This window comes from Terrapene carolina, unplaced genomic scaffold (assembly GCF_002925995.2).
Source record: "Terrapene carolina triunguis isolate 2854851 unplaced genomic scaffold, T_m_triunguis-2.0 Scaffold517, whole genome shotgun sequence".
Taxonomy (NCBI): Eukaryota; Metazoa; Chordata; order Testudines; family Emydidae; genus Terrapene; species Terrapene triunguis.
The window spans coordinates 3,675,925-3,700,502 of NW_020664868.1; the positions used below are offsets into that span (position 1 = coordinate 3,675,925).

At 55.9% G+C, this 24,578-nt stretch overlaps 1 protein-coding gene across 1 annotated transcript in view; it reads left to right on the forward strand.

Annotated features, from left to right (window-relative positions):
- The first annotated feature begins 598 nt into the window (after nucleotides 1-598).
- PRKD2 (protein kinase D2) overlaps nucleotides 599-24,578 on the forward strand; it is a 30,952-nt gene continuing 6,972 nt past the window's right edge. The window contains exons 1-10 of the mRNA XM_026658866.1: nucleotides 599-963; nucleotides 12,387-12,525; nucleotides 13,896-14,027; nucleotides 14,890-15,044; nucleotides 15,584-15,785; nucleotides 16,672-16,752; nucleotides 17,045-17,186; nucleotides 17,714-17,831; nucleotides 23,119-23,196; nucleotides 24,267-24,537. Of these exons, the coding sequence (XP_026514651.1) occupies nucleotides 730-963; nucleotides 12,387-12,525; nucleotides 13,896-14,027; nucleotides 14,890-15,044; nucleotides 15,584-15,785; nucleotides 16,672-16,752; nucleotides 17,045-17,186; nucleotides 17,714-17,831; nucleotides 23,119-23,196; nucleotides 24,267-24,537 (1,552 nt within the window). The 5' untranslated portion in view covers nucleotides 599-729. The remainder of the gene's footprint in view (nucleotides 964-12,386; nucleotides 12,526-13,895; nucleotides 14,028-14,889; nucleotides 15,045-15,583; nucleotides 15,786-16,671; nucleotides 16,753-17,044; nucleotides 17,187-17,713; nucleotides 17,832-23,118; nucleotides 23,197-24,266; nucleotides 24,538-24,578) is intronic.

The window sequence follows — 24,578 nt, forward strand, 5'->3', positions numbered from 1 at the left end:
CTCTAGGGCAGCGGGGCACCGACGGGGTGGGATGTTGGGGGGTGGGATGTTCCCCCAGCAGAAGGGGGAACACAGGAGAGGGAATTGTCCGCTGCCCCTCCCCTCAGCGCCTTGTTTCGTGGGGGACTCCAGTCACCCATGGAGACAGACGGGGCGGGGGGCGGGCTGCCCCCCATCTGCCTCCAGTGGGGGACAGCAGGAGAAGTAGGGGGTGGCTGGGGCGCCCCGCCGCGCTCTCCCGGGGGGGGGGGGGGGGGGGGGGGGGGGGGGGGGGGGGGGGAAGAGTCGTCTGACTTCATCCCCGGAGCTCGCCATTGGCCCCGCGGCCCGTCACTCACGGCACTTCCTCCTCAGTCCCGGCCGCCCGTAAAGTTTGGGGGGAAGAAAAAGAAAGAAGCGGCGGAGAAGAGCGAGAGGCGCCGGCCGGGTCCCCGTGCGCCCCCGGCCGTGCCAGCGCCCGTGCGCCCCGGCCGTGCGCCCCCAGCCGTGCCAGCAGCCGTGCGCCCCGGCCGTGCGCCCCCAGCCGTGCCAGCATCCGTGCGCCCCGGCCGTGCGCCCCCAGCCGTGCCAGCAGCCGTGCGCCCCGGCCGTGCGCCCCCAGCCGTGCCAGCGCCCGTGCGCCGCGCCCCTCCGGGATGCGCTGCCCCCTTCGGATGTGACAGCCAGACCCGGACGCCTGGGCTCGGGGTGCAGGGGCGGGAGAGTCTGTGCGTCTCTCCGGGGGGCTCCATGGCCTCCCCACCCGCCTGCGCCGGCCCCCCGGCTTTCCCCTCTTCCCCCGGGACCTCGGGAGGCTGCCTGGCAGCCCCGGAGCCCGCGCCGCTGGCGCCCGGGTCCTGCGCCGCTTGCCAAGGGGTCTCCTTCCATCTCCAGATCGGGCTGACCCGGGAGTTTGTCCTGCTCCCCGCGGCCTCGGACCTGGCTCATGTCAAGCAGCTGGCGTGCTCCATAGTGGATCAGAAGGTAAAGGGGGGGGGGGGAAGGAAGCGCGACGGGGCGGGTGTGGGGCGGTCTGGGGGGCAGGCGCTGCCGGAGGGACCAGATAACTCCGGGCCCAAGAGGCGGGAGAGGCTCTGTCGCTCTCTGTGTGTGTAATTGTGTCTAGATCGTCCTGTGTGTGTGTGTTTGTGATTCTAAATTGGTGTGTGTGTGTGTGTGAGAGAGAGAGAGGCCATGTGTGATTGCATGTTGTGTGACTGCGATTGTGTGGTGTGTGTATGATTGTGGTGTCTGACTGCGATTGTGTGGTGTGTGTATGATTGTGGGGTCTGTGTGTAACTGCGATTGTGTGTTGTATGATTGCGTATCTGTATTGTGAGTGTGTGACTGATTGCATGTTGTGTGTATGATTGTGGTGCATGTGGCAAGAGTGTTTGCATGACTGTGTCTCTGTATCAAGACGTAATGTGTGTGCCTGGAATTGCGTGCCTCCACATGGGTGTGTGTCTGGGAGCCTGCCTGTATCCGCTGCGTGGGCTGGGAAGGGTTAACTGCAGTTGTGGTGTTTTGATGCTGTACTGTGCATGGTGGAGGGACAGGCAGGCCTGGGACAGGGATCGATGGGGAAGGAAGTGGGGTGCAGAGGGGAGGTGGGAAGCTGTGTGGGGGTAGATAGGGTAATAAAGCTGGGCAGTGGGGCCAGACTCTGGGTTGGGGCTGGGTCCCATCTCTGCCTGACTCCCCCCATGGGGGCGGGGGTTTCATTTGGTTGGAAATGGCAACTTTTGAGGTTTAAGCTCCGAGTTCGGCGCTCCTCGTCCTCCCCCAGGTAAGGGGGTCCTCCGGCCCCCGCTCCCCAAAACAGCAGGGCTTCAGCCAACGAGTGGAAACTCTGCCTGTGGCTCCTTGCCCGACAGGAAAGGGATGAGGTTTTCCAGCTCCCAGAGGCCCAGCTGGGTTCACGGAGGCCCGTAGGACGAGGCAGACCTGAGGGGACCCCTCCATCCGCGTTCTGGGGGGTGACAGGGAAGGAGCTGTGGGGCCAGGGTCTGGTCTGGATGCTGGGAGGTCTGGGAGTTCAGGGCTGGGTATCCGTGCTGGGAGTTTGGGTCTGGGTGATGAAGATTCTGCAGTTCGTGTTTCAGGGACACCCTTGATTGCTTGATTCCCAGTAACGAGCTCCACACATGTCGTCTGTCCGTCCGTCCCCCCCGTCCCCCCCCGCGCTGGTGTCCTTCTCCCCTTCGCCTGGGATCTTGGGGCACAGGCTGTGGAGGCCTAAAGGGAAGGGGAGCAGAGGGATGCATCACGAACCTATTTCATGCCCCCCCCCCCGCCCCTGGTCCAAACTCCGTGCTGTTGGGGCTACCTTTCCAGTTGAATCTGCAGTCCCTGCACGGGAGCCATCAGGGCTGGGAAGCAGGGGAGACCCCAGTGGCTGGGGATGAGTCTTCCCCCCCGCCCCCCGCTGTCTGGGGAAAGGGCCCCGTCTCCCTCTGCTGGATCTCTTAGCTGGACCCAAGGACCCAGAGCCTGGGCAAGGAGCTACTTAGTGGCTGGCTCGGACGCCATTAGTCAGAACTGATCCAGATCACTAGCCCTTGAGCTTGGCCCAGAATTGGTTAATCCCTGAGGCCTTGGACACAGTAGTTTCTGGCGGGGGGTGGGGTGGGAACAGATGCCCCAGTGTCAGAGAGCCCTTTTGTGGGGTTTCGGGAGATGTCCCTCTGGGAGTGTAGTGCACTCATTGCCGGGGGGGGGGACAGGGACAGGAAGGGCACTGTGGATGTGAGGCATGCAAGGAGGGGAGGGTGCTAACTATAGGGGGCATGTGGAGGAGCCAGCCTAAGAGTAAACAGGGGCAGCTCTTGGATGAGAGACCTCAGAGATGTGCAGGAAGAGGCTTTGAGGTCAAGTGGGAAGGGCACAGGATTGGGAGCCTGGACTCCTGGGTTCTATCCCCAGCTGTGGGAGGGAAGTGGAGGCTAGTGGTTAGTGCAGGGGGGAGGGGCTAGATGTCAGGTCCCCCAGCTCTGGGGTTTAATGTGGCCTTGCATTCAGCACAGGAGACTGTAAGGCCTTGGGCAAGTCGTGTCCTCTCTCTCTCTCTGCTCTCCTTGTACTCTACGGGGCTTTGAGATCCATGGATGCGCAGTGCCACTGAAGAGTTGTGTTACTATCTGTAGGGGGCACTCTCCCTTGGATGCAGTATAGGGGCATCGCCTGGAGGCCCCAGGCAGGGATCAGCCCCAGCCTGGTGCTAGGGGTTAGGGTGCTGCTAGAGGCGCTGTCTGCTATAGGAAATGCAAAAGCAAGGCCATGATTGCTTGTGGTTATTAAAGCTCCCACGGCTGCTTTTCACAAGGGAAGGGCTCTTAGCTCAGGTCTCCTGGCTAAATTCCAGTCTGGGTAATTGTCTTCCACTTCCTTAAATTCCTGCCTGTAGTTTCAGTCTGGCTCATGCTTCACTTCCTCCGTTCTGAACCATAGAGAGTTTGTGTGGCTGTTAAAGAGCTGCTGCGCCTCACCCCAGAGGTGGCTGCATTTCAGTGCTGGGTGTGGGAGCCCTGTATAGAGATCCACCATGCTCCACCCCAAAGGTGGCTGCATTTCAGTGCCAGTGTTTAAATTTTGCTTGGTGCTTTGTGGATCCTCAAGGGCCCGTAGAAATATGAGCGTGCTGGTTACTAGGCCTTGCCCTGATCTTGATCTAGCCTTGAATAGAGGGCCGGTCCCTGATGCATGAGCTGGCCCAGAGAAGAGCTCCCTCCCTTCGGGTTTATTGCCTGCTGTTATGTGCCTGCTTCCTGCAGATCAGTAACAGTTTTGGCAGCAGCTGGGAGAAGGGAAAACGTGACTCAGGGATTAACCCTTGGCTGGCCAGCCCAGGAGGAGGAGAAAAAGGCTGGGTTTGACCATCCCAGCTCTTTGGAGATGCCCTAGAGCGGTCCAGCTGGCCTCGTAACTGGGGTGTGTGTGGTTGTTCCCACTTCCCCTGTCAATGCCGCTCCCCCCAAGTCTTCTCTTCTGGTGGGTCTACAAGGGGAGCAGAATGGGGCATCAGAATCCCCCCCCCCCCCGCTCTCGCAAGACGCCTTCTGCCCCCCAGACCTGCCTCCCTAGCTGGAAATCCATTCCCTGCCTCCAGAGACAGAGGAGCGAGGGAGGGAGACAGGCTGCTCCCCCCAGGCCTGCACTGGGGTGTGGTATCACGGGGGGCTGGGATCCACCCCCTGCAACCTGGGGAAGGCCCCTAGGGGAGGTGAAGAGGGGATTCACCAGGCTGCAGCTGCTTTTGTCTCTTAGGGGGCTGCCACGCTCCACCCCAGAGGGGGCTGCATTTCGGTGCTGGGAGGAGATTCCCCATAGCTTACCAGGGACAAGGCATGAACTGTGCGCACGTACTGTCCCCCCCCCTTCCCCCCCCCGATCAGTTGTCCGCATTTTGGAGCAGGGACTGTCTGTCCTGTGCCAAGCGCTGCACAGACACAGTGAGGGCCGGGGCTGTGGCTGGGCTCTTAGGCACTACCGCAATACAGCTAATAGCAATAAAAACGTACAGCGCCTAGCGCAATGAGGTCCTGGTCCAGGAGTGGGGCACCTAGATACTACCATAATACACCTAATAGTTATACAATACAATACAGAGTAAAACAGCCTCTAGCACAATGGGGTCCTGATGTGTGACTGGGTGCTACCATAATACACCTAATAATTAGGATCACCTGGGCATTGGCTGATCTACCACAGGCTGGGTCCTATTGGGGTGGGGGGCACTGAACCAAGATAGAAAGAAGAGCTCTTGGGGGGGCCTTCAAGAGACCAGACATGTTGTGAGGAGCAAGGCCCCACTGGCCTAGTCTCCCAGCTTTGAATCTGTAGCTAACTGGGGTGGACTTTGAATTCCTGGGATGTTATCAGGGACTGGGCCCTGCCCATGGAAAACGCTCTGGCCCAGCGTGCCTGTGCATGGCTGCCCTCTGCTGGGCGGCGTCAGAACCGCTCACTCGTGTGTCATAGCCTCGCTGCTCGTGGAGATTCTCCAGCGGTGCTGGGCTTTCCGGGGAGGGGGCCTGGGTTCTGTCCTTGCTGCTGTCGTGAGGTCGGGAGGCCAAAGTCTTGGGATGCTACAGGTTTTGTACGTTACATGAGACAGCAGGAATGGGAGTGAAGCGTCATGACAGGTGAGGGCTGGAGGGTCTTTCAGGCTGCTAGATTTTAACCATTTTGGACTGGAAAATATGATCTAAAAATCCAGATCTAGGTGAAGTGTCTTTTTAAAACAGTAATACTCAAAACCATTTCTCGCCGTTTTTTTTTTTTTTTTTTTTAAATCCTGTTTGTACAAATATCAAACCTTAGATTTTAGGCCTCAAAAGAAACCAAGTGTCCCCAGGAATAGTAAATAATTATTATTGAACAGAATGTGGTAGCAGGTAGAGATGTCTAGTTTGTGCCCCATTGTGTCAGGTGCTGTACAAAACATGGCAAAAACAGCAAGTCTCTGCCCCGGAGAGCTTGCAGTGTAAAAGACTTGACCTACCAGCAGGGTGAGACCTAATTAATATAGCTTCTAAGTGGTTACTATAGTATTAATGTGAGACTTTGGGTTTGTTCCCCCTCCCCCCATAAATCCCCAGCTGCAGGAGTCAGGTTATTACCTGCGAATCTCAGTTTACATTTTTTTGTTTTTAAAATGTAAGTTCTTGTGGTTGTGGATAAAAGCTTGAAAATATGGGCCCTGAGATTCTATGATATCAGAAGGCAAATGAATAACCCCAAATCTATTATTTTTTAAAAAAAATCTCATGATTTTTAAGACAGTCTCATGATTCTTGGGGTCTCTTTTTTTATACAGTGTGTATATAGGACACTTTATCCCTATGATCTATCTATCTATCTACATGCAAACACCACCCACCCTTATTTTGTATCCATCCATCTGTCCTAATGTGGCCCTCATTACCACAGTACTGCACTCCTCACAATATTTAATGCATGTATTTCTGTAAATGCCTCTGCTTCTGGGGTGGAAGGAACGCAGCTCTCTGAGTGCCATGGAGACGCTGCCCAGTCGTGTGGGGTGGGGAAGTGAAGAACTCTTCCTCCCTTTACCCCTACAGGGAGGATTCAGGCTGGACAATTGTCCCGGCCCCACGGCGGATTAGGTCTGACGCCGGCACGGGTCTAGCAGCCCGGCTCACAGTCATTGACAGTCACAAGTGGGTGGGACCGTTGGTTTACGGGGGGTTCAGCTGTTCAACTCCCCCTGATTCACTGGGGAGGAAGTGCGCCTCCTACTGACCCACCAGCGCCGCTCCCTGCAGCCTGGGATCTATGGGCAGCCTGTGGCTGCACGGTGCAATGCTGCAACTTGCACCGTTGACCTTGTGGGAGTGGGTGGGGGAAAGATGCTGTAATTAGCCCCCCTGCAGCTGCCGCCGCCCTGTCTCCCTGCACCTGGGAAGCAGCGAGCTGCTCCCCTTGGCCCGCGTGCTCCGAAACACTCATCCACGGGGTTAATCTCCTGTGTGAGAATCGAGACGGGCAGCCCTGGTGGTGGGATCCAACGATGCGTGGCAGTGCCAGAGCCGGGGTCTCCTTGCACCACAGGCCTGGAAAGGAAAGTTAGGCCCCAGGGGCACTCTTTGAACTTGGCATCCTGTTAGGTGGGAGTTACCCTTAGTAGGCAAAAGGGCTCTGGGAGCCAGGACTCCTGGGTTCTTTCCCCAGCTCTGGCAGGGGAGCGGGGTTCAGTGGTTAGAGCAGGGGGGCTGGAATTCCTGGGTTCTTTCCCCAGCTCTGCTTCTGACTAACTCAGCATCCTTGGACAAGGCACTTGGCCTCTGCTGTTCCTCAGTTTCCTCCCTGTGTGGTGGCTCCTCACAGCCCCTGTCGCCCAGGCCAGAGCTGTTGTTGCTGCATGGAGGAGCCTGGCTCCTCAGAGGAGGAACCGGGGGGAGGTCGGGGGGAGTGAAGCGTCGGCACCTGCGCCCAGCCCTTCGCTGAACGCTCTGGGCCCCAGGCCAAGAGCCCTGCTTCTAACCACGTCCTGACAACAGGCAGCCGGCTGCAGCCGCAGAGCTGGGGCATGAGCCCTTTCCCCAAGGTCCCTCGTGGGCTCCTTGCCTCCCCGCTGCCCAGAACCAACCAGGCCTTGGCCCTGTTCAACCCAGCTTGAGATGCAGCTTCCCCAGCCCCTCCCCTTCTTGACCCCAGCTCTCTGGGGCAGCCTTCCCTTCCTGTCTTCGGTGGCCCCCAGCCCAGTGGTATCTGGGCACCACACACTCTTTGGTGTATTTATCCTCATAAGCCCTCCCTTTGAGGCAGGGTGGTGCTGTTTTTCCCCCCCCCCATGTTATAGATGGGGAAACCGAGGCACAGAGGAGCTAAGTGACTTGTCCAAGGTTGCACAGAGGAGCCTGTTGCAGAGCTGGGAACTGAACCCAGGGTCTCTTGAGTCGTCGCCCAGCCCCTTCCCCATCTGGCCCTTCATGACTTTAGTCATGTCACCCCCTAAGCCCAGGGCACATCACGGTTACACCCCCCCCCCCACCATCCCAGCCCTGTGGCTCCTACTTCACGTCCCAAGATTCCCCATGTCCTGCTCAGTAATACCCTGCCCCTACTTGCCCGCACCCGGGCACTGGCCTCGTCCAGAGCTTGTCTGGGAGGGTAAGACGTTGAGGGAAGGGTTGTCTGTCCCCCTTCCCCTCTTTCCATCTGCAGTACCCTGTCTGTCCTTCTGTCCATCTGTCCTCCTGTCCATCCTTCATCCACTCCCTGTCTGTCCTCCTGTCCATTTGTCCTCCTGTCCCATCCTTCCGTCCACTGCCTATCTGTCCATCTGTCCTCCTGTCCATCCTTCCGTCCACTGCCTATCTGTCCATCTGTTCTCCTGTCCATCCTTCTGTCCACTGCCTGTCTATCCATCTGTCCTCCTCTCCATTCTTCCGTCCACTGCCTGTCTGTTCATCTGTCCTCCTGTCCATCCTTCCGTCCACTGTCTCTGTCCATCTGTCCTCCTATCCATCCTCCCGTCCAGTGTCTGTCTATCCATCTGTCCTTTGATCCATTCACTGTCTTATCTATCCATCTGTTCTTCTATCCATCCTTCCAGCTCCTGTCTGCCCATCCATCCATCCATCCATCCATCCATCCATCCATCCATCCGCAATATCCTATCTGTACTTCTATTCCTCCTTCCATCCACTGTGTGTGTCTGTCTCTCCATCTGTACTTCTATTCCTCCTTCCACCCATCCACTGTCCGTCTGTCTCTCCATTTTATACTCCTCTCCACCTTTCAACCTCCCTCTCTGCCCATCCACCCACGCTGGGGCAGGCTATCTCAGCGCAGATCAGTCTGTCTCTTGGCCTCCTGGTCTCAAAGAGAGGAACCTGCTTTTCCGATTTGCCTGTCGCTACAGCAGGCCTAGTTCTGTCCGTGCCAGCCTTGGGGATGTGCGCTGAGCTCTCCGGACAGCTCCCCCTGTGAGTGAGGGGTTTTATTGTCGCTTGGCTCGTCATGAGAACGAGCTGGGCGGTTTTGGGGGGTGGGGGGGTGTCTCTGCAGAATCGCCATGGTGGCATTTTGGGTTCTCTGCAAAAGCTGAAGCGGGGTGGTTTGATCCGGGTCCCAGCACCTCTGAACCCGTCCTGGAGTGGGGAGTTGGGTTCAGAGAGCCGTCCCCGTGTGTGTGTGTGTGGGGGGGTGAAGTGGGGGGGTGTTGGTGTTGGAGAGGGAAAAGGTGTCTTGCTCCCCTGAGCTGAGCTTGCAAGTTGGCTGATCAGGGTGCATCCGTGGGTGTGTGAGGCGACTCCTCCTCCTGGCGCCGATGGAGTGGAACGGGCCGGGCCCTGCTTGGGCAGGAGGAAGGAAGGAAGGGGCCGGAGATCAACTGGAACCAGATCGCTCCTCGCCGGGGCCATCTCAGAGCCAAAAATAACCCCGCCGATTTGCATAAGCAGCTGGAGGGAGAGCGCGTTAGCCCCTGTGCCCAGGCTGGCCTTTGTGGGCTCTGCCATCAGATGGGGGGGTGGGGGGAGGGCGCCCTGCCAGCTGACACTGGGGGAGCCAGAGCACCCAGTCCCACTGTACCGCTGGGGAAAGTGAGGCACGGGGGAGCTGACGTGAGTTGCCCAGGGAGTCTGTCTGCGGCAGAGCAGGGCCCTGCTGTCCACTGATAGGATAACACGTCCTCACCTAGCAGGCTGCCCCAGGCACCTGTGCATCAGACCCTCGTCCCCTCCTGGCCGGAGGAAGCCATCGGGGCAGCCGGGATCCTTTGGCCTGGGATCCTTTCTGTCTCCTCCAGACCCTTAAACACCCCATGTGCCAGCCCCATCTCCTGGCACCAGCGTTGCCTTGGGGCTGGATCTGGGTGAGGAGCTCTCGGAGCAGAGGAGGGGATGCACTAATGGGTCGCCGGGCCCAGTCTTTCCTCCCCAGCTCCTGACCATGGGTGGGACCCCCAAAGTCCAGGCCGGGCTCAGCAGACATGGAAGGTACTGGGGGCAGCTAGAAGTTCGCAACAATGCAACCACTGCTCCCCACCAGCTGCTGCAACTCCTGTGAGCTAGGGCTTAGAGCAGGGCGGGCTGGGAGCCAGGACTCCTGGGTTCTGTCCCCAGCTCTGAGAGAGGAGTGGGGGCCAATGGTTGGATGGGGGGCAGGGCTGGGAGTCGGGACTCCTGGGTTCTATTTTGAGCTCTGTCATTGATTCGCTGTTTGATCTTGGGTAAGTCACTTGCCACCTCTGTGCTTTGGTTGCTGAATGCAGGCCTGGCTGCTCCCGGCCCTGCCCCACTCTGGCTCAGTAGTGGGTGGGGGTGTGTTGGGCTGTATATGCCCCCATGCAGAGGCGCACTGGCTCGGGGTGTTCCCTGCCAGCCAACAGGGTATGGAGCCGCCTTCTGCTGGATGTTAGGTCTGGTGAGCTGCGGGAGGGGCTCTGAAGAACATAAGAACGGCCATCCTGGGTCAGACCAGTGGTCCATCTAGCCCAGTGTCCTGTCTTCCGACAGTGGCCAATGCCAGGTGCTTCAGAGGGAATGAACAGAACAGGTCATCATCAAGTGATCCATCCCTTGTCGTCCAAATTTCAGCTTCTAGTAGATTTAGGGACACCAAGAGCATGGAGTTGCATCCCTGACCATCTTGGCTAATAGCCATGGAGGGACCTGTCCTTCAGGAACTGATCTCATTTTGTTTTAACCCAGGTATACTTTTGGCTTCACAACATCCCCTGGCAATGAGTTCCACAGGTTGACTGTGCGTTGGGTGAAGAAGCACTTCCTTTCGTTTGTTTTAAACCTGCTGCCTGTTGATTTCATTGGGTGACCCCCTGGGTCTTGTTACCTGAAGTGGTAAATAACACTTCCCTAGTTATTTTCTTCACACCACTCATGATTTTATAGACCTCTGTCATATCCCCCATAGTCATCTCTTTCCCAAGTTGACCAGTCCCAATCTCCTCATATGGAAGCTGTTCCATACACTTAATCATTTTTTGTTGCCCATCTCTGTACCTTTTCCAATCATATCTCTGTTTTGAGATGGGACGACCAGAACTGCATGTAGTATTCAAGGGATGGACGTACCATGGATTTCTATAGGGGTCTTATAATGTTCTCTGCCTTATTATCTGTCCCTTTCCTAATGGTTCCTAACATTCTGTTCGTCTTTTTGGACTGTCCTGCATGTTAAGCTGGTCTTTTCAGAGAACTATCCACAATGACTCCAAGACCTCTTTCTTGAGTCGTAAAAGCTAATTTAGACCCCCTCATTTTGTATGTAAAGTTGAGATTATGTGCATCATATGCATTACTTTGCATTTATCAACACTGAATTTCATCTGCCATTTTCTTGCCCAGTCACTCAGTTTGGTGAGATCCCTTTGTACCTCTTCGCAGTCTGCTATGGACTTAGCTATCTTGAGTAATGTTGTATTGTCTGCAAACTTTGCCACCTCACTGATCACCCCTTTTACCAGATTAGTTAGGAATATGTTGAACAGCACAGCCCAATACAGATCCTAGGAGGACCCTGCTATTTATCTCTCTCTACTGAGAAAACTGACTGTTTATTCCTACCCTTTATTTCCTGTCTTTTACCCAGTTACTGATTCGTGAGAGGCTCTTCCCTCTTATCCCATGACTGCCTAAGAGCCTTTGGTGAGGGACCTAGTCAAAGGCTTTGTGAAAGTCCAAGTACACTGTGTCCACTGGATCATTCTTGTCTACATGTTTGTTGACACCCTCAAAAAATTCTAATAGATTGGTGAGGCATGATTTCCCGTTACAAAAGCCGTGTTGACTCTTCCCAACATATCGTGTTCACCTGTGTGTCTGATAATTCTGTTCTTTACTCTAGTGTCAATCAATTTGCCTGATCCTGAAGTTAGACTTAACCGGCCTGTAATCGCCTTGGTGTCACATTAGCTCTCTGCTGATTTAAGCGATAGGTTACCTACCATAGTTAGTAGTCCTGCAATTTCATATTTCAGTCCCTTCAAAACTCTTGGTCCTGGTGGCTTATTACTGTTTAATTTACCAGTTTGTTCTGAAACCTCCTCTATTGACATCTCAATCTGGGACCACTCCTCAGATTTGTCACTGAAAAAGAATGGCTCAAGTGTGGGAATCTCCCTCACATTTTCTGTAGTGAAGACCGATGCAAAGAATTCACCTAGCTTCTTCTCTGCAATGCCTTTGTCTTCCTTGAGTGCTCCTTTAGCACCTTGATTATCCAGTGGCCCCACTGATTGTTCGGCCCACTTCCTGCTTCTGATGTACTTACAAACAGTTTTGCTGCTAGTTTTTGTGTCTTTTGATAGCTGCTCTTCAAATTCTGTCTTGGCCGGCCTAATTATACATTTACACTTGTCTTGCCAGAGTTTATGCTCCTTTCTGTTTTCCTCGGTTGGATTTGACTTCCAGTTTTTAAAAGATGTCTTTTTGTCTCTAGCTGCCTATTTCACTCTGCTGTTTAGCCATGATGGCATTTTTGGGGTCCTTTTACTGGGTTTTTTTGGGCGTGGGTGGGTATGTGCATAAATTTAGTTTGAGCCGCTGTTTTGGTGTTTTCAAAAAGTTTCCATGCAGCTTGCAGGCATTTCACCCGTGTGACTGTTCCTTTTAATATCTATTTAATTAGCCTCATCATTTTAGTGTATGTAGTTCCCCCTTTTTGTAGTTAAATGCTGCTGTGGTGGGTTTCTTAGGTGTTTCCCTCCCTACATTGATGTTAAATTTAATCGCCATATGGTCTCTGTCACCGAGTGGTTCAGCTGTATTTGCCTCTTGGACCGGATCCTGTGCACCACGTAGGGCTAAATTAAGAATTGCCTCCGCAGGGTATTTACCACATGGCTCTGCTGTGTCCCCCAGCACTGAGCCATGACCTCCCCGTCCCATGTCTCTCTGTCTGTCTGTCTGTCCTCACAGTTCCCAGAGTGCGGCTTCTACGGGCTCTATGACAAGATCCTGCTCTTCAAACATGACCTGTCGTCCGCCAACATCCTGCAGCTGGTGCGGGTGGCCGGAGACATCCAGGAGGGGGACTTGGTGGAGGTGGTGCTCTCAGGTAACACGCGCGGGTGTGTGGATGAGGGAGAGAGAGAAAAAGGGCTGTGTGGGTCTCTACACGCCTTCTGCCCCCTGCAGGACAGGATGAGCCCTGCTCTGTGTGTGTGTGTGTGTGTGTGTGTGTGTCCCTGCTGCCCCCTGCTGGAGGGGATGGGCCCTGCTCTGTGTGTGTGTGTGTGTCTGTCCCTGCTGCCCCCTGCTGGAGGGGATGAGTCCTGCTCTGTGTGTGTGTGTGTGTGTGTGTGTGTGTGTGTGCGCGCGCACGCACGTCCCTGCTGCCCCCTGCTGGAGGGGATGAGCCCTGCTCTGTGTGTGTGACACCACAACACACTTGCCATCCTTTCCTAGACGCTCACTAGCCCATCCGAGCTCTTCCCACGCAGCCCGCTCCGCACCGGCTCGCACCTGCCAGCGCCGTAGGCTGTCCAGCTGCTGATCCTGTCCTGGTGGCGCTGTGAGGGCATTGCCAGCTTGTTCCCCAACCCGAGGCAGCCGATCCTGACTCGGTGGCGGCGGCTGCGTTGCTTGCACTGTGTTGGCAGAAGGCTGGGCGGACCGATGCTGCGCTGAGGGCTGGGCGGGGCAGAGTGGGGCCGCCCCCGGGGCTGGCGAAGCGGGTGCTACACCGGCATGACGCTGCCCCTTGGCACGTTGCCGTACGACAGGCAGGGCCTGGTTCGGGATGCTTCATGGCTGGAGAGGACGGGACACAGTGTCACGGGGTGCTGGGAGATGTCAGGGGGACAGGACGTGTCTTGGTGCCAGGGGTCCCTGGGAAGAGGCTGGGATATAGCGCCAGGTACCCGGGTACCCATCACGGCGTAGTCACTCCGGGGCTGAGAGTGGGTGGGGAGCTTCCCCATGCATGGCTGTGGGCCGCGCCCGGGCTCCCTGGCGCCATCGCTCTCCTCCGCTGCTCCCCGCCCACGGCTGCTTTCGCTCCTGCCGGTGCCCAGGTGCTGTTCTGAGTCAGGGCCGCCCGCGCGCGCCCTGGCAGGAAGTGGTTTGGGGGCCGGCTCCCTGGCACGAGACCTGGTGGGGGGAAGGGCAGGGGCGCAGCAGCTCCGAGGCCCGCGGTGATGACGTTTCCCCCCCCACCACCCCCCCACAGGAAATCCTGCCCCGCGCCCGCCCAATCTGTGCCAGCGGCCCCCCTGTGTTAGAGAATCCCCTCTCGCCAGCAGGGGGCGCCCCTGGCACCAACAGGGGGGTCCGGCCACTGCCCAAAGCGGGGTGTTGGCTATGGATCGTTACGGGGAGGTGGGCGCAGGGAAGTGGATCCAGCCGGGCCCACGCGCTCCCGGGGGCAGCCGGCGGGTCAGGACTGGGCCGTGCCGTTCCCTGAGCTCCCTCCCTCTTGTCCAGCAGCCTCGGCCACCTTTGAGGATTTCCGGATACGTCCGCACGCCCTGAACGTGCATTCGTACCGCGCCCCGGCCTTCTGCGACCACTGCGGGGAAATGCTCTTCGGCCTCGTGCGCCAGGGCCTCAAGTGTGACGGTACGGAGCCCAGGGGGAGGGTGTGGGGGTGTCTCCCCATCTGAGCCCAGGGGACTGACTGACTCACGGGGGTGGGGAATGGGACACGGGGCCTTTCCCCTGTAGGCGATGCCGGCTCTGATCTGGCCCCAGGATGGGGGACTGGCTGGCGCAGGGGGGTGGGGAGTGGCTGTTCGGTGGACCCTTGTGTGTAATGAGTTGAGGGGGGGTCTCAGCCCAGTTTGAAGGGGGTCCCACTGCACAAAACAGTAGGTGAGAAACAACCCAAACTGTCCACAAAGCCCCACAGACTGAGCAGACATAGGGTGGGGGCACTCCTATGCCCCTGGGGGGCGATCTCTCTAGGGTGGGGGCTGGCATCGCTTTTCACCCCCCAGGTCACCTCTGCCGGGCCTGCGGGGTTGGGGGGGCAGAGTGCCTGGCACTGGGGAGCTCTGCTTTTGACCTTGGGGGCACCAGCGCGTGGCTGTGGCCCCTTTGCCACATGTCCTGTCCCAGCCTCGGGACGCAGCCGGAGACGGAGTCATTTAGCATGTAGGTAATTAACCAACTTAATGCTTAACCTGGGCTCCGAGCCGTCCCGTTAAACCAGCGTCCCAGCCGGATCCACACTGGGGCCTGCCCCGCTCCTTGGGCTGGGACCACTGCCCAGAGCCATGCCCCCTGCCTCCCCATCCGTCTGTCTCTCTTACACTTAGATCGTAGCCTCTGTGGGGGAGGACTGCCTTGGTCTTCGGACAGCGCCATGGGGCTCTGATCCCGCCATGGAGCCCTGATCCCATACTGGGCCTCCCCCACCCCCGGGCCCTCCCGCCGCCCGTCCGGTCAGAAATGTGACGCAGGCGGCTCCTCCATATTGCAGGTTGTGGCCTGAACTACCACAAGCGCTGCGCCTTCAACATCCCCAACAACTGCAGCGGGGCCCGCAAGCGCCGCCTCTCGGCCACCTCACTGGCCACCTCGCAGTCCCTGCGTCTCGCCACCTCCGAGTCGCTGCCCTGCGCCTCCGATGAGCTGGTAAGAGTCCCCGCTGGGTGGGGATGGGGACCGCTCGGCTCTGCATCGCGGGCCAACCCCGGATATGGCGCTGGCCGTGCGTCGTGGCCACCTGAGCTGTGTGTCAGGCCCCCTATACTGCCCGGCTCAGGGAGATTCTTCTCAGGCTGGAGGGGCAGGGTCTGGGTGCTGGGGATGGGAGCGGTCTGGGGTCCATCCTCACTACTGCTGGGTAGTCTAGAGCAGTGGCTGGCCGTGACCAAGGGTCATGCCCCAGGAAGAGTGGGGGTGGGGGTGGATGGGCAGCCCCTGGGTGTCACAAGTTCAGGTCTCGACCCAGCTCTCAATGTACTGGGTCCCCAGCTGGAAGTCCCACCACCCTGCCCCATGGCAGCGCTAACTGGCCCCCTCTGTGGCTGCAGCAGCGCTGGGTTGGCCATGGAACGTGACTCCCCCTCCCCTGTGGCTGGTAGAGGGCAGGGCACGGGGCCTGCGCTCTGGGGCACGGAGCTCTTGCCTCCATGGGTTAGAATGCCCACTCTCCCCCACTCCCCCTGCAGAGCCGGAGCTCCATGGAGACCTTGCCCCGTCGGCTCACCAGCACCTCCTACATCGGGCGCCCCATCGAGCTGGACAAGCTGTTCCTGTCCAAGGTCAAGGTGCCCCACACCTTCCTCATCCACTCCTACACCCGCCCCACCGTCTGCCAGTTCTGCAAGAAGCTGCTCAAGGGGCTCTTCCGCCAGGGCCTGCAGTGCAAAGGTGAGCGGGGAAGGGAGAGCGGGGGTCAGGTGGGAATCAGCCATTCTCCAAGAAGGGCCAAGGTAAGGAGAGGGGAGCGCTGGGTGCACACGGCCGGTGGAACTCCCTGCCACTGGAAGGTCCAGCGGTGCAGCTGGATGTAAGAAGGGGCTGGGTATTTCAATGGGAAAGGGCTTCCACTCTCATGCTTCAGGGCCTGGGATGAGTATCAGAGGGGACAGGAAGGAGATTCTGCCCACCTGCTCCACACCCACCCCTAAAAGGGAGGAGTGCATGTGCTTTCCTTTGAAGCTTTCTTAATTGGCTGCTGTTGAGAGGTGGGACACCAGGCAAGATGGGCCCGTGGGTCTGATCTCGGGTGGCAGGGCAGCCAGGAGACTGGCTATAGAACAGAAATGACTCCACCCCGCTCTGAAATTATTCTTATTTATTAGGTACATTACGGTAGTTCCAAGGGGCTCCCGTCATAGACCAGGACCCCCTTGTGCCAGGCACTGTACAGGCAGCTACTTCTGGGGTGGGACGTGGCAGCTGTCTGACAGAGAACAGCAACAGCATACAACAGTGAGGGGATGGGAAGTGGAGGAGAAGCCTTCACCTACAGGAGGGGGAGATTTCGGGAGGAGCAGGAATGGACACGGCTGGTGGGGTTTGGCTGAGACCCTGGGGCTCGCAGCCTGGCTGGTGCAAGGAGTCGGGGAGGGGGTTTGTGTCTTGCTCTGCCACCTCCCCGGGAGGGTGGGGGCACTGTCCCTGCCGCTGCACAGCACCCCCTGGTGAGACTGTGGGGTACTGCAGGGCATTTTGGGAAGGGGGGCGGGACGGTGGAGAGACAGGGCCGGAGACCCCCAGGCTGGCACCCCCCTGACGCTCACCCCTCTTTCAGACTGCAAGTTTAACTGCCACAAGCGCTGTGCCACCCGGGTGCCCAATGACTGCCTGGGCGAGACGCTCTTCAATGGCGGGGGTGAGTGGCAGTCGTGCGCGGGCGGAGGTGATGGTGGTGTCTTGGCGCTACTGCCCAGGGGCTGGGGAGGGGGATGGGACTGGGGGTGGGGATCCAGCCCTAGCCCTGGCTCATACAGCGTGTGGGCTGCAAGACGAGTCTCCTTCGTCCCCTGCCTGCCCAAGGGCTGGGATCCCAGCGTGGCAGGGTCCTGGGGGGCAGTTCTGGACACCCGGGGTTGCAGCCTGGCACCGGCAGGGCCCCCCCTTCCCCCGGTGCCGTTCCCACGGACTCTGGTGCTTCCCCCCCCCAGATGTGCCCATGGAAGACGCCAGCGACCTGAGCGATGCCGACAAGAACTCGCTGATGGACGAATCGGACGACTCGGGCATCATCCCTGGCTCCCACTCAGAGAATGACCTCCGCGGAGGGGACGACGCCAGCAAATCCCAGGGGTACAGCCCTGCCCCCCGAATCGCCCCTGCCCTGCCCCTCCCTCCCCAGCAGCCTGGGCCAGAGTCCCCCTGGCTTCAGGCTACCACCAGCTGGCAGCTGCGTTTCCTGGTGTGGGGAGCAAATGTCCCCTGACCACTTCGCCTCTGGGTCTGGCGGACCTTCCCTGGGATTTCCTGTCCCCCCCTCCAGCTCTGATGACCCTCAGTCCTGACCCACAGCCCCCCCAGCTACCCCAGCCCTGGGCTCCCCCCAGTTCCCACAGCTCTGCCCTTATCCCTCAGTCCTGACCCACAGCCCCCCCAGCTACCCCAGCTCTGGGCTCCCCCCGCCACAGCTCTACCGATGCTCCTCAGTCCTGACCTGCAGCCCCCTTCCTGCTATCTCAGTTCCGGGTTCCCTCACCCACAGATCTGCTGATGCTCCTCGGTGCTGATCCGCAGCCCAGCCCCGAGGTTCCCTGCCTCCACTCCCCCCCCCCCCCCCGCCCACGTGTCCGGTTGTTCTCCCTTCCCCCCCCCCCCCCCAGCTCCATGGGCTACATCCCGCTGATGCGGGTGGTGCAGTCGGTGAGGCACACGACCCGGAGGTCGAGCACGGCGCTGAAGGAAGGCTGGGTGGTTCACTGTAGCAGCAAAGACACCCTGGTGAGTGGGGGCCAGTTCCTCCGGGGAAGCCAGGCTCGAGAGCTGGCTGGAACGGGACGCTAAACGGTATTATACTGCACCGCCACCAGGTGGTGCTGTGAGTAAAATACCCTATTTAAGCTAACCTCAGCTGTCCCTGATGGACGCAGCCGGGGTGGGTAAGTGAGCTCCTTACCCAGATCCTAGCCAGGCCAGATCTGGTACAGGAGGATGAGGAGGTGCCAGGAGTGGGACTAAGAACAGAAACAAAAGAAACAGCCAAGGTTGCAGGCAGAAAAAACAGAAAGTTGCAGGATCTCATCAACATGCCCCTCTTCAAAGCCCCACAGAACTTTATCTTTGACAAAACTTCACACCGGACAGACTGGAAACAACTGGTCCCCCCCCCACTACAGAAGGGATGTGGACAAATTGGAGAGAGTCCAGCGGAGGGCAACAAAAATGATGAGGGGGCTGGGGCACATGACTTACGAGGAGAGGCTGAGGGAACTGGAGTTATTTAGTCTGCAGAAGAGAAGAGTGAGGGGGGATTTGATAGCAGCCTTCAACTACCTGAAGGGGGGTTCCAAAGAGGATGGAGCTCGGCTGTTCTCAGTGGTGGCAGATGACAGAACAAGGAGCAATGGTCTCAAGTTGCAGTGGGGGAGGTCTAGGTTGGATATTAGGAAACACTATTTCACTAGGAGGGTGGTGAAGCACTGGAATGGGTTCCCTAGGGAGGTGGTGGAATCTCCATCCTTAGAGGTTTTTAAGGCCCGGCTTGACAAAGCCCTGGCTGGGATGATTTAGTTGGTGTTGGTCCTGCTTTGAGCAGGGGGTTGGACTAGATGACCTCCTGAGGTCTCTTCCAACCCTAATCTTCTATGATTCTAAGATTTTACAAGATCTCGCATTGCTGCCAAGCTCCAAAAAGAAACTGGAGATACCCAGCTATCGTCTTTAATGTGTGCTATGGGGAAGCAGGCAGAGCATGTCTTTAAACCCTGTGACTTTAGCGAAGCCAGTCACAGAGATGATGGTGAAAAGGTTCTGGCTGTGTTTGAGGCATACTTTATACCTCAGAGAAAAGTGGTGTATGAAAGAGCATGTTTCCACCGGAGAATTCAAGAACCAGGGGGAAATGTTTTTTAAGAGCTCTGCATGCATTGGCTGAAAGCTGTGTTTCTGGGAATGCAAAACACGAAAATATCAAAGACAGGCTTGTTGTTGGGTTAACAGATACAAATCTTTCACAGCAGCTACGATTGAGGAGAGATTTAACCCTAGCCGCAGCTAGCCAGAGAGCAAAACAGTCAGAATTAGTCACACATCAGAACAAAAGGCAGGATCAACTTGAAAAACCTAAAAGCAGCTTCGGCTCGGTCTACACTATGATGCTGCATGTCCAGCTAGAGGCGCATGGTGTAATAATTGCACCAAATATGGACATTTGTCAGCTGATTGCTGCACCAAAGCAGTCAGGGAGTTGACTTGTATTACAGACAATCAAGAAACATGGCTTCTGGGATCTATCACTCGTGATGATGTAGAGCCTGCCTGGAGAATGAAATTGAATACTCATGGCAAGACTATTGACTTTAAATTGACTCAGGAGTTGACGTCACAGTCATCTCAGAAGGGACTTACAATCACCTTTGACTTCTCCCAGAGCCGAAGTCACCTGATGCAGCTCTGAACTGCAGGGGCCAGTTCACCACAGAAACAACTTACAGAGACAAGAATTTTGCGTTCAGAGTGAGATCAAAGGATCAAAGACCCAGCCGCAGCGTGGCAGCCATGATGTCCCAATTTTATAGGGACAGTCCTGATATTTGGGGATTTTTCTTATACAGGTGCCTATTACCCCCCCACCTCCTGTCCCGATTTTTCACACTTGCTATCTGGTCACTCTAGCCATGATGGGCCTAGCGAGGAGGGTGGAAGAATTCGACGGAGGATTTGATGATATTGGGCTTTTGAAAGGAGATCCAGTACAAATCACTGTAAGAGACAATGCTGAACCATACAGTGTACAAACACCTCTACCAGACAGACCATGGAAGAGATTAGCTGCAGACTTATGTAAATTCAGAGGATAACATTTTGTGGTTGCTGTGGGCTGTTTTTCCAGGTATATAGAGATAATGTACTTGAAAGATATAACATGTCGCAGTGTTATCGAGAAACTGACGTGCCTGTTCGCTCCCTTTGGCATTCAAAACAACCAGCGATGGACAACAAACCACAAAGCGCCGCAGCAGAATTTAAATTTTTCGCACGAAATATGATTTTGATCATATTTCCAGCAGCCCACATTACCCACAAGCGATGGAGAGGCTGAGAGAGCTGGGCAGACAGCCAAGGAAATCCTACTGCAGGACGATCCATTCCTTGCTCTTCTGAGTTACAGATCAACACCAACAGCAGCTACTGGATCCAGTCCAGCGCAACTCCAGATGGGAAGACAACTCAGAGCTACTGTTTCAACTTTGGAAAATAGCCTATCTCCAAATTGCCCCGTCATGAAGAGAATAGCCAAATCGCATAAGAAGGCTAAAAGAGCTAATGGACACTTTTATGACAAAAACAACGAGGAGTCCTTGTGGCACCTTAGAGACTAACAAATTTATTTGGTCATAAGCTTTTCTGGGCTAAAGCCCACTTCATCAGATGCATGGAGTGGAAAATACAGGAGCAGGTATAAATACATGAAAGGATGGGAGTTGCCTTTACCAAGTGTCAGGTCAGTTTAACGAGACAATTCACTTAACAGCAGGATACCAAGGGAGGAAAAATAACTTTTGAAGTGGTAATGAGAGTGGCCCATTGCAGACAGTTGACAAGAAGGTGTGAGTAACAGTAGGGGAAATTTAGTATTGGGGAAATTAGGTTTAGGTTTTGTAATGACCCAACCATTCCCAGTCTTTATTTAGGCCTAATCTGATGGTGTCCAGTTTGCAAATTAATTCCAGTTCTGCAGTTTCATGTTGGAGTCTGTTTTTGAAGTTTTTTTTGTTGAGGAATTGCCACTTTTAGGTCTGTTATTGAGTGACCAGAGAGATTGAAGTGTTCTCCTACTGGTTTTTGCATGTTATGATTCTGGACGTCAGATTTGTGTCCATTTATTCTTTTGCGTAGAGACTGTCCGGTTTGGCCAATGTACATGGCAGAGGGGCATTGCTGGCACATGATGGCATATATCACATTGGTAGATGTGCAGGTGAACGAGCCCCTGATGGTGTGGCTGATGTGGTTAGGTCCTATGATGGTGTCCCTTGAATAGATATGTGGACAGAGTTGGCACCGGGGTTTGTTGCAGGGTTTGGTTCCTGGGTTGGTGTTTTTGTTGTATGGTGTGTAGTTGCTGGTGAGTATTTGCTTCAGGTTGGGAGGCTGTCTGTAAGCGAGGACTGGCCTGTCTCCCAAGGTCTGTGAGAATGAGGGATCATCCTTCAGGATAGGTTGTAGATCCTTGATGATGCGCTGGAGAGGTTTTAGTTAGGGGCTGTGATGATGGCTAGTGGCGTTCTGTTACTTTCTTTGTTGGGCCTGTCTTGTAGTAAGTGACTTCTAGGTACCCTTCTGGCTCTGTCAATCTGTTTCTTCACTTCAGGAGGTGGGTATTGTAGTTTTAAGAACGCTTGATAGAGATCCTGCAGGTGTTTGTCTCTATCTGAGGGATCGGAGCAAATGCAGTTGCATCTTAGATCTTGGCTGTAGACAAAGCTGGAGGCATGGAGGTAAGTATAGCAGTCAGTAGGTTTCCGGTATAGGGTGGTGTTTATGTGACCATCGCTTATTAGCACTGTAGTGTCTAGGAAGTGGATCTCTTGTGTGGACTGATCCAGGCTGAGGTTGATGGTAGAGTGGAAATTGTTGAAATCTTGGTGGAATTCCTCAAGGGCCTCCTTCCCGTGGGTCCAGATGATGAAGATGTCATCCATGTAGCGCAAGTAGAGTAGGGGCGTGAGGGGACGAGAGCTGAGGAAGTGTTGTTCTAAATCAGCCATAAAAATGTTGGCATACGGAGGGGCCATGCGGGTACCCATAGCAGTGCCGCTGGCTTGAAGGTAAAAATTGTCCCCAAATCTGAAATAGTTGTGGGTGACGACAAAGTTCAGCCACCAGGTTTGTTGTGATGGTATCGGGGATGCCATTCCTGATGGCTTGTAGTCCATCTTTGCGTGGAACGTTTGTGTAGAGGGCTTCTCCATCCATAGTGGCTAGGATGGTGTTTTTTGGAAGATCACCAAAGGATTGTAGTTTCCTCAGGAAGTCCATTGCCAACATTTTTATGGCTGACTTAGAACAACGCTTCCTCAGCTCTCGTCCCCTTATGCCCCTGATCTACTTGTGCTACATTACCACTTCAAAAGTTATTTTCCTCCCTTGGTATCCTGCTGTTAAGTGAACTGTCTCCTTAAACTGACCTCACACTTGGTAAGGCAACCCCCATCCTTTCATGTATTTATACCTGCTCCTGTATTTTCCACTCAATGCATCTGATGAAGTGGGTTGTAGCCCACGAAAGCTTATCCCCAAATAAATTTGTTAGTCTCTAAGGTGCCACAAGGACTCCTCGTTGTTTTTGCTGATACAGACTAACACGGCGACCCCTCTGAAACTTTTATAACAGACGTCACTCAGTTAGAGAACTGCCCGCTCTAGAACCTGGTGACTCTGTTCGTGTCCAGTTGGGTAGAGAAGAAGGATGGACATCTCCATCTGCCATAAAGAAAAAGAATTCAGCGCTCAGGTCATACGTGATCGACACCGACAGTGGAGACGTCAGCAGACACCGTCAACACCGATAGTTTGTTCCTCAGCAAGAGCAAACTCTGCGGATGGCGGCTGCAGGACAAGACGACGACTCCCCAAGGTTTCCAAATGGACCACGGTCCGTCGTTGCGACTGCTGGCCAGCCAGATGGCGGAGTCGTTCCGCGTTTGGGTCGTGTAACTAGAAAACCAGCAGGATTCAGAGAGACGTGACAAACTGAGCCGCTGTGAATGGCACAGACAGCGTGACAGTGTAAATAGTGCACGTGGTCAGAAGGGAGATGGAATGGGATGTTAAACCATATTAGACTGTTGAGCCACTAGCTGTGTGTAACGTACTTTAGTTAAGCGACTCTTGGCTGGTTCAGGACCATGATGCCGGCCTGGGGTAGAGATGGACTGAGGGGGACCCCACTTCCCCCCCCCCACCCCGAGCTGGGCTGTGACCATCTGCCTAGGGCCGAGCCGCCAGCCCCACGCAGTGGTAGACACCCCCATGGGAACTAAGTTGGTTTCTTTCCTCTCCCCAGAGGAAGCGTCATTACTGGCGGTTGGACTGCAAGTGCATCACGCTCTTCCAGAACAACACCTCCAGCCGCTATTACAAGGTAAGTGCCCTTTGCCCTGCCTGGGGCTTGGCCTCCGCGGGACCTGCCTGGTATGGGAGTCACAGGGGAAGAGCAACCTGTCAGAACCCACCTAGCCCGTCCCCCTGCCCCGCGGGGTGCAGGAATTGTTCCTGATGGTCTGTTTCCCCAGCAGAGATGGAGATGCCCCTCAGGGCCCACCGAGCCCATCCCCACCCAAGGCAGAGTCATCCCCGACTGTCTGTTCCTCCTAGGGAGGTGGGGGAATTGTCCCTGATGGACTATATCCCCGGGTTTGTAGGTTTCAGTGTCCCCAGCCCTTCCCTTGGGGAGATGTTTCCCCAGCCTGGCTGATCAGGTTCTCCGGCTCCTCCGTTGAGTTTCACACTGTAACTCCCGGCTGTGTGTGTGTGTGTGTGTGAGTGAGTGTGAGTGTGTGTGTGTGTGTGTGTGTGTGTGTGTGTTGTCACCACACCCTTTGTGTCAGCGGCCCCACACTGATGACTCTGGCTGCTCAAAAATCTTTGGACAAAAAAGTCCTTTTTTCCGTTAAAAGACATTTTTGGCACCAAAAAAGGGGAAAAGTTTTAATTGTTGAGGGATTTTTTTTCTTTTAATGGAAATTCTCAGCAAAAAGGCACTCGCTTTTTTTTGTATGTTGAAGTGATGTCGAATTCCCACTGTCTCTTGAGTTCCCCTGCCCCTTCGTTTTCTTCCCCTTGGAAAAAGTTGGTGGGACGTGAAAGTGTGTGTTGTGGGGGGAGGGGGGGGGAGAGATTCCACTCCTTTCCTCCTTTCCACTTGAAAAGTTTTGGGGGGAAATATTTTCAAATGTCTGAATTTCTCCGTTTTTTAAAACATTTTACAAAAATATTTCCTTTATTTTCCACTGTGGGGGGGGAAAAAAGAAAGAACTCTTTTTTTTAAACAAAAAAAACGGGGTGTGTTTGGGGAAGAGAAAATGGGGGAAATAAATGGGTGGGGGGGGGGAACCCTGAAAATTTGGAGGGCAATCAAAGGGCCCAGAAGCCAGGCTGGGCCGAGCTACTCTGCATTTGGCCCCTGAGCTTGCGGGTGGGTTCCCGTTGCAGGAAATCCCGCTGTCAGAGATCCTGGCGGTGGAGCCGGCCCAGACCTTCGCTCTGGTGCCGCCGGGCGGCAACCCGCACTGCTTCGAGATCGTCACGGCCAACGCCACCTACTGTGTCGGGGAGAACTGCGCCCCCGCCCCGTCCACCGCCAGCCAGCAGCACAGCGGGGTCGGGCTCGAAGTGGCCATGGCCTGGGAGAGCGCCATCCGCCAGGCCCTCATGCCCGTCATTCTGCAAGATGCTCCCAATCCTCAGGGACAGGCCCCCCAGAGTGAGTGAGAGCCCCGAGGCCTGGGCTGGGCTCCGGGGCAG